This window comes from Bison bison, unplaced genomic scaffold, assembly GCF_000754665.1.
Source record: "Bison bison bison isolate TAMUID 2011002044 unplaced genomic scaffold, Bison_UMD1.0 scf7180017864043, whole genome shotgun sequence".
NCBI lineage: Eukaryota > Metazoa > Chordata > Mammalia > Artiodactyla > Bovidae > Bison > Bison bison.
In genome coordinates, this window is record NW_011494615.1 from 836,540 (window position 1) to 846,405 (window position 9,866).

The window sequence follows — 9,866 nt, forward strand, 5'->3', positions numbered from 1 at the left end:
ACTCCAGTACTTTGACTACCTCATGCGAAGAGTTGACTCATTGGAAAAGACTCTGATGCTGGGAGGGATTGGGGACAGGAGGAGAAGGGGACGACAGAGGATGAGATGGCTGGATGGCATCACTGACTTGATGGACCTGAGTCTGAGTGAACTCTGGGAGTTGGTGATGGACAGGGAGGCCTGGCGTGCTGCGATTCATGGGGTCGCAAAGAGTCGGACACGACTGAGCGACTGATCTGATCTGATCTGAATAGTATTCTGTATTCATTTACCTGTTGAAAGATAACCTGGATCATTTTCAGTTTTGACCATTACAAATAAAGCTGCTGTAAAATTGAACAACAGGTTTTGTGTGGATGGAAGTACTGATTTCTCTGGGATAAATGCTGATGAGTGCAGTTTCTAGGTCCTGTGGCAGCTGCATGTTTAGTGGTTCATTTGTTGTGTTTTTATTGAGAAAGTGCCAAACTATTTTCCAGCATGGCTATTATATTTTACATTCCCACCAGAGATGGTGTGAGCCATCCAGTTTCTCTCCATCCTTAGCAGCAATTGCTATGGTCACTCTGTTTTTGATAGCGGTGTAGTGATAGCTCATTGTGGTTTTAATTTGCATTTCCCTAACCATCAGTCCTGTTGAACGTCTTTTCATATGCTTATTTTCGAGTTGTATAGCTTCTTTAGTACAATGTCTCTGTGCTTTTGGTATCAGATCTACTCTTTACCTAGTTTCTGAAGACTTTAATATATATATGTATTTTTTTTTTTTTACTTCTATTTTTCTGTTTTACATTTAAGTCTATGATCCATTTTGAGTTAATACTTCGTATAAAGTGTCAGACTTAGGCTGAGATTTACTTGTTTTTCCAGTGGAAAGCCTGTTGCTCCAGCAACATTTGTTGAAAGATGGACTTTCCTCCATTATACTGCCTTTGCACATTTGTCAAAAATCTACTAGTGTGGAGCTAGTTCTGAATTCTGTGTTCTGGTTCATTGATCTGAGAGCCTGTCTCTCTGACACTGCCTCACAGTCTTGATTACTGTAACTATATACTGTCTTGAAACCAGATAGAACAGTTTTCAACCACTTTATTCTCCTTTTTCAAAATTGTTTTGGCGATTCTGATACTTCTGTTTTTCTGCATAAATTGTAGGATAATCTTGTCAATATCTACAAAAAAATCTTGGTAGGATTTTGATAGGAATTTCGATAAACCAGGCTATCAGTTTGGGGGAAATTGACATCTTTACTGTGAGTCTTACTATCTATGAACCTAGTATATCTCCTTTTTGTATTGATTTATGAGATGGTCAGTCAGGATTGGCCACACGAGGAGAAAGAGCAGAGGCTCAGGAAAATAGAGTTGATTATGCTTAGTGCTCCTCGAGACAGGTGGCATACAGAGCCATGTGGAAAAACACCAAGGTGGTCAGGAGGCAGAAGACAGGAGTGGTTAGGCTTTGGCCTTTGTTGGGGTTTCCACGGGAAAGGCAGGGCAGGATAAATAGCTTAGAATTGGTTGGTCTGAATACTTTCAGCAGCCTGTGGGAATAATGACAGTGTCTAGTTGCCTGGTACCTGGCCTAGGATGATGAAGATGGAAGAGTATTGCCTTCTGAGGTATAAGGACCAGATAGAGGAGGTATGGTTCTGGATTTGCTGGTTAGCATATTGAAGACTTGCTTTCCTGGGGCTTCCCTGGTGGCTCACACTATAAAGTATCTGCCTGCAATGTGGGAGACCCATGTTCGATCCCTGGGTCAGGAAGGTCCCCTGGAAAAGGGAATGGCTACCCACTCCAGTATTCTTGTCTGGAGAATTCCACAGACAGAGGAGCCTAGTGGACTATAATCCACGCGGTTGCAAAGAGTCGGACATGACAGAGTGACTAACACTCATTTTTCCTGGGCCTTAGCTACCTCTAAGAATTGGCTGGCCCTAGGAAGGTCATTCTCTCCCCAGCCAGAATGGTTTGTTTAAGATGTCAAAACATCATATTGTATAGAAAATAGAATACACACACATACATAAAAATATACCTCCTCTTTTATTTAGATCATCTTTGGGTTTTTTTTAAACATTGCTTATATTTGTAGTATATATAATTTAATCACAGTCTAGTGGTATCATCATTTCTCCCGTTCAAGTGAAGTATAGAAAACCTCCTTTTTCAACCATTTAACCTCCTTCAGTTTTATATAGTTAGCATATTATTGACCAGATATGTATTGATATGTCTTTTATTACCTTAATGTTATTGACCAGAGATGTTTCAGTGTTTACTTACATAGCACATTGCTGGCCATAGGCGTTAGTTTATGCAGAAATCCCCTGGTCAGTAATGAGTAAAATATATCCTCTAAATACATTTAGAACCAAATCAAGCATTTTTATAATGTTTGCTTCAAACATCAAAGATAATTTAGAAAGCTTAATAGGAGAAGGAAAGACTATTGAATTTACCTGTATTTTTGCCTATTATGTTCTTGTTTCTTTCCTCATATTCCTAGGTTTCTTTAAAAAAATCGTTTCCTTTCTTTTTAGAAAACTTGCCTTTATCCACTCTTTTATGGTAAGTTTGTGGTTTTCATAGGGTAAAAAATGGCTGAGCATTGTTAATTTCAGATGGTTCAATGTAATATTAATGAATGATCAGTGGATGATTAATCCAGGATAAAGGAAAAGACATGCTGTGTGTGGAAATGACCTGCAAAGGCTAATGTGTTGTATATGATGGCTTTTTCCCCCTCAACCATTTTATATAGGGAGGAAGGCAGTAAGTGGTGGGGTTACATAAGATGTTATGTCTATATGGAGGAAGAGTACTCAGCAATAAAAAAGAATGCATTATATATAAATAAAATAGCATGCTTTAATCTCAGATGCATTATGCTAAGTGAAAGAAGCCAGACAAATAAGGATACATGATATGTGATCCAACTGATATAAACTGTAGAAAATGCAAACTAACGACAGAAAGTAAATTGGTGGAAGAGAAAGGTAGTGGGATGGGGGTTACCGAGGGAACTTGGGGAAACACTTGAGGCTGTTGCTGTCTCGATTGTGGTGGTGGTTTCACATGGGATGTGTGTATGTCAGATGTATCTAATTATACACTTTAAAGGTGTACAACTGGGGGAATGCCATGGCAGTCCAGTGGTTACAGCTTGGAGCTTTCACTGCGGTGGCCCCAGGATCAATCCCTGTTTGGATTGATCAAGCAACATGGCACGGCAGAAAAACAAGAAAATGTAGCTCATTGTAGGTCAGTTATAAATCAAAACTGTCCCCACCGCAGGTGTTCCTCCCGTGCATGACTATCGTGCAGCTGCTTGATGTCCAGCTCCAGCTTGTCCACACTCTTGTTTACAAAGTGGAACCAGTGATCACGTGCTGGGATGTTGTATTATAACACTGTGAAATTGTTCTGAAAATTTTAAATTGCTCACTTTCAGTTTTTAAACTTTTAAATGAATAAAGCGAGATATAATTGACAGACAACATTGTATTAGCTTTAGGTGTGCAACATTGTGTTTTGATGTATGTTCAGTTTAAAAACCTCGGTCTTAATCACCATGAGAAATAGTCTTGTTTGTACACCATGTTTTGAGTTGCACTGTTTCAGAGCAATGTTTCCATACTACTTACATACATTTCCCCCCATCTCATTCTATATGTATCATTCTGAAACCATTCCACCCTAGTTTATGGTCCCAGTGTGATTTGATTAACCTTGTGTTCTGTGGTATAAATTCTGGCATGGAGCATGGGATTTTCTCTGCATGAGTCCCAGGAAATTAACTAGATCTGATAAAAATATGCTGCAGAATTTCAAAGTGAATTATACTGAAATGTTGTTATAATATTGCCCCTCTCATATTTTTGAAGGAATCACTTAAAAGTTTAATGCGGTATAAGAATTGCATGCAATGTTTAATGCAGTATAAGCCTCCAAGTGGCATGGATGGTGTGTGGGGCAAGTTGTTTCCACTCTCTCAGCCTAGGTTTTCTGGCTTTAAAGACAGAGCCACAGTTGACTGGCAGATGATCGATATAGTGAAAGTGCTTGGTAACTGATAAATGCTGTAAGTGTTGTTTCTGTTCAGTCGCTTAGCTGTGTCTGACTCTTTATAACCCCGTGGACTACAGCATGGCCAGGCTTCTCTGTCCTTCACCATCTCCTGGAGCTTGCTCAAACTAATGTCCATTGAATCAGTGATTCCATCCAACCATCTCGGCCTCTCTCATCCCCTTCTCTTCCTGCCTTCAGTCTTTCAAAGCATCAGGGTCTATTCCAATGAGTCAGTTCTTTGCATCAGGTGGCCAAAGTATTAGAGCTTCAGCTTCAGCATCAGCATCAGTCCTTCCAATGAATGTTCAGGGTTGATTTCCATTAGGATTGACTGGTTTGATATCCTTGGTGTCCAAGGGACTGTCAAGGGTCTTCTCCACCACAGTTTGAAGGTATCAGTTCTTCCACACTCAGCCTTTTTTGTCCAGCTCTCACATCCATACATGACTACTGGAAAAATCAGACCTTTGACTGTATGGACCTTTGAAGACAAAGTAATATCTCTGCTTTTTAATATGCTGTCTAGGTTGGGCATAGCTTTTCTTTCAAGCAGCAAGCATCTTTTAATTTCATGGCTACAGTCACCATCTGCAGTGATTTTAGAGCCTCCCAAAATAAAGTCTGTGACTCTTTCCATTGTTTCCCCATCTATTTCCCATGAAGTGATGGGACTGGATGCCATGATCTTTGTTTTTTGAATATTGAATTTTAAACCAGCTTTTTCACTCTCCTCTTTCATCTTCATCAAATGGTCCCTTAGTTTTTCTTCAGTTTCTGCCATAAGGGCAGTGTCATCTGCATACCTGAGTTTATTGATATTTCTCCTGGCAATCTTGATTCCAGCTTGTGCTTCATCCAGCCTGACATTTCGCATGATGTACTCTGCATATAAGTTAAACAAGCAGGGTGACAATATACAGCCCTGACGTACTCCTTTCCCAATTTGGGACCAGTCTGTTGTTTCATGTCCAGTTCTCACTGTTGCTTCTTGACCTGCAAACAGTTTTCTTAGGAAGCAGGTAAGGTGGTCTGGTATTCCCGTCTCTTTAAGAATTTTCCACAGTTTGTTGTGATCCACACAGTCAAAGGTTTTAGCATAGTCAGTGAAGCAGAAGTAGATGTTTTTCTGGAATTCTCCTGCTTTTGCTATGGTCCAACGGATGTTGGCAGTTTGATCTCTGGTTCCTCTGCCTTTTGTAAATCCAGCTTGTACATCTGGAAGTTCTCAGATAACATACTGCTGAAGCCTAGCTTGAAGGATTTTGAGCATTACTTTGCTAGCGTGTGAAATGAGGGCAATCGTGTGGTAGTTTGAACATTCTTTGGCATTGCCCATCTTTGGGATTGAAATGAAAACTGACCTTTTCCAGTCCTGTGGCCACCGCTGAGTTTTCCAAATTTGCTGACATATTGAATGTAGCACTTGCACAGCATCATCATTTAGGATTTGAAATAGCTCAGTTGAAATTCTATCACCTCCACTGGCTTTGTTCTTAGTGATGCTTTCTAAGGCCCACTTGATTTCACATTCCAGGATGTCTGGCTCTAGGTGAGTGATCACACCATCGTGATTATCTGGGTCATGAAGATCTTTTTTGTACAGTTCTTCTGTGTATTCTTGCCATCTCTTCTTAACATCTTCTGCTTCTGTTAGGCCCATCCCATTTCTGTCCTTTATTCTGCCCATCTTTGCGTGAAATGTTGCCTTGATATCTCTAATTTTCTTGAAGACATCTCTAGTCTTTCCCATTCTATTTTTTTCCTCTATTTCTTTGGATTGATCACTGAGGAAGGCTTTCTTATCTCTCCTTGCTATTCTTTGGAACTCTGCATTCAAATGGATATATCTTTCCTTTTCTCCTTTGCCTTTCACTTCTCTTCTTTTCTCAGTGATTTGTAAGCCTTCTCAGACAGCCATTTTGCCTTTTTGCATTTCTTTTACTTGGGGATGGTCTTGATCCCTGCCTCCTGTACAGTGTCATAAACCTCTGTTCATAGTTCTTCAGGCACTCTATCTATCAGATCTAATCCCTTGAAACTATTTGTTACTTCCACTGTATAATCATAAGAGATTTGATTCATGTCATACCTGAATGGCCTCGTAGTTTTCCCTATGTTCTTCAGTTTAAGTCTGAATTTTGCAATAAGGAGTTCATGATCTGAGCCACAGTTAGCTCCCAGTCTTGTTTTTGCTGAGTGTATAGAGCTTTTCCATCTTTGGCTGCAAAGAATATAATCAGTCTGATTTCGATATTGACCAGCTGGTGACATCTGTGTTTAGGGTTGTCTCTTGTGTTGTTGGAAGAGGGTGTTTGCTATGACTAGTGCGTTCTCTTTGCAAAACTCTGTGAGCCTTTGCCCTGCTTCATTTTGTACACCAAGGCCAAACTTGGTGCTATAAGTAGGTAGGTTATGTCACTGGGTGTGTTTGTATCTGCTTTGGCAAACTCTAGGAGATGGTGAGGGACAGGGAAGCTGGCATGCTACAGTCCATGGGGTTGTGAAGAGTCGAATGTGACTTGGTGCCTGAACAACAACAACAAATTTACATCATCGTCTAGGAGAGTTCCTATTTTTTCTTCAGGAATAAGGTCCATATATTGAAAATCATTTGTAGACCAGTTGTTAAAAATGTCAAATGGATTTTGTGGAATGTCTTTCCTGTTACATATAGGGTAAAGAACTGAGAGGTATGCATGAAATAATATACATTTTCCCCCTTCTTTTCAGGCAATCACTCTTTTAACTGAATTAATCAGGGAAAATTTCAGGAACAGCAAATTAAAACAATGCCTTTTACCAACCCTGGGAGAGCTGATCTATCTTATAGCCACCGAGGTAAGACTGTCTGGTTAACTCTCTTGCTCTCTGATGTGTTCAGACATTTCCTGGCTGATAAGTGTTAATATCAAAGTGTTTTGATTTTGCCTCTTTGGGCATATGTAAGGAAACAGTGAAAATTTTGCCTGTGAAGGGGAGAGGCTCTTGGTGTCTTTCTGACTCTTCTCTCTCTCCTGGTCAGTCTTCCCTCTTTCCCAATGCCTCTTTCTGTTTAAAGTGTAGGAGAGTCTCAAGCTGTATTTTAAAGCCAATGGACCAGATCCCCTCCCGCACCCCTCCCCACAACACTGTCCCCAGGTTGCTGCCATCTTTGACTCCTTTAGGCAAGAAGATTTCATTGGTTCTTCCAGTATAAAAACACCACTGATATTTAACACACTGTTTACACACAGTGGGGTGTGTGTATAGCATGCCAGGCTTCCCTGTCCCTCACCATCTCCTGAAGTTTGCCAAAGCAGATACAAACACACCCAGTGACATAAACTTACCTACTTATAGCACCAAGTTTGGCCGTGGAGTACAAAATGAAGCAGGGCAAAGGCTCACAGAGATTTGCAAAGAGAACACACTGCTCATAGCAAACACTCTCTTCCGACAACACAAGAGACGACCTTTTACATGTGAGTGTGTGCGTGCTAAGTTGCTTCAGTCGTGTCTGACTCTCTACCATCCTATGGACCGTAGTCCACCAGGCTCCTCTGTCCAGGGGATTCTCCAGGCAAGAATACTGGAGTGGGTTGCCATATTCCCCTCCAGGGAATCTTCCTGACCCAGAGATTGAACCTGAGCCTCTTACTTTCACCTGCATTGACAGGCGAGTTCTTTACCACTAGTGCCACCTGGAAGCCTCCCTTATGGCTCAGATGGTAAAGAATCTGAAATGCAGGAGACCCGGGTTCAGTCCTTGGGTCAGGAAGATCCCCTGGAGAAGGAAATGGCAAGCCACCCCAGACTTCTTGCCTGGAGGATACCATGGACAGAGGAGCCATGGAGTCACAAAGAGTTGGACACGACTGAGTCACTAATACACATGCTGTTATTAATAACATGGTGGTGAGAGTTTGTGGCTGCAGATTTTGACCTCTTTTGGGGGGAATATCTTAAATAGATATAGATACATTATGAGTCATTCATTTCATGTGATGCTCTGTTTTAAATGAGTGCCAGTACGTTATAAATTAATCAAATGTTCTTTGTTTCCACTTGTTTTGGTTCTAGAACTTGCTTAAATGTTATATAACCTCAGTATCCTTAGTATCTAAGTTGACTGTCTGGATAATCGTCATTTTAAGGCAATTAAAGTAATTGTTAGAAAACATCAGTATTTAAAATCACTTAGTTCCATATTTAGTATTGATAGCTGGTACAGCAAATCTCTCCTCCTTATTCTTCCTTTTCATAAATGTCTTGGCTCTTCTTGGTCATTTGCATGTCAGAAAAAATTTTAGAATCAGATTGTCCAATTATGAAATCATCTTTTGAAAACACCATTGACTATGCAGAAGTCCTGATATCTTTATGATTTTGAGTCTTCTAATACATGTTTGGAATTGTGCTGAGTGTATTAGAGTATTAGTACATTTATGTACTATTACATAGTATTAGTACATTTAGTGCACAAAAACTGATGTTTCTGTGTATTTATATTACAAGTTTTTTTTTCATGTAAGTGATTTAACTCATAAAGCTTTTTGTGTATTTCACTTAGTTGAGTTCATTCTCAGATAATTTTATGTTTTGAAGAGATACCACATTCATGAAACTACAGACCTTGGAAGTATAGAAAGGTACACAGCCTATGGTCCCTTTTCTTTTTCTGTCCCCTTCTGTGTAGTTCCCCGGTAAATAACTATCGCAGTTGCTTTCTTGCTTATCCTTACAGAGTTATTTTTGCCTGTAATGAGAAAATGAGAAATGAGAAAGTAGAAATATAGATTCTTACTTTGTCTCATTTTATATAGCAGGTAGAACAATGTTTTTCATTTAATAGTTACACAGTATTAAAAAATATATGAAGGTATATACACTGGAGCTAATTCTTAATAATTAATATGGATGTCTTCTTCAATTAGTATTTAGTGCTCCCTCCCTTCCTCCTCTTGCACTGGAACGTTCTCTTGTGTGCTAAGTTTTGTGAAAGACAGCTTTCCTTGTGGTTCCTTGAGGGTGCAGCTGGAGAGTTTATATCAACTTTACTCTTGCCTTGGGCCCTTGAGGCCTTGACATCAAAGCTCAAAGTTACCAAGTTCTGCAGGCTCAGAGAATGAAAGCAAACTTCAGTGCTCTGTTTATCCCTTCATCTTGCAGCTGGTTTTTGGCTTGATTATTCTTTGTTTTTTTTTTTTTTTTTTTAGCTCTCTGAGGCATTTTAAGGATGTAGAGTAAAACTGCTTTCCTTAGAAGAGTGATCAGGTATCTTGTCTGCCATCTTATCAGGGATGGGAGTCTGTCTAGTCCAGTTCTTTTTGTGAGTGTGTTTTTTTTTTTTTTTTTTTTAACCTTTTCTGTCAGCTTAATTGAGGTATAGTTGGCATACCATAAATTGCACATGTTAAAAAATTGCAATTTGGTCAGTACTAATGGAAGATATTAAGAAGAGGTGGCAAGAATACACAGAAGAACTGTACAAAAAAGATCTTCACAAAGCAGATAATCACGATGGTGTGACCACTCACACTCAACTAGAGCCAGACATCCTGGAATGTGAAGTCAAGTGGGCTTTAGGAAGCATCACTACGAACAAAGCTGGTGGAGGTGATGGAATTCCAGTTGAGCTATTTCAAATCCTGAAAGATGATGCTGTGAAAGTGTTGCACTCAATACATCAGCAAATTTGGAAAACTCAGCAGTGGCCACAGGACTGGAAAAGGTCAGTTTTCATTCCAATCCCAAAGAAAGGCAGTGCCAAAGAATGCTCAAACTACCGCACAGTTGCACTCATCTCACACGCTA

The 9,866-nt window shown here is 39.9% G+C and overlaps 1 protein-coding gene across 2 annotated transcripts in view; it reads left to right on the forward strand.

Moving 5' to 3' along the window:
- Positions 1–9,866, forward strand: part of ULK4 (unc-51 like kinase 4) — a 511,789-nt gene that overhangs the window by 79,564 nt on the left and 422,359 nt on the right. For both annotated transcript variants that reach the window (XM_010835460.1, XM_010835461.1), the window contains one exon: positions 6,804–6,911. In XM_010835460.1, the coding sequence (XP_010833762.1) occupies positions 6,804–6,911 (108 nt within the window). The remainder of the gene's footprint in view (positions 1–6,803; positions 6,912–9,866) is intronic.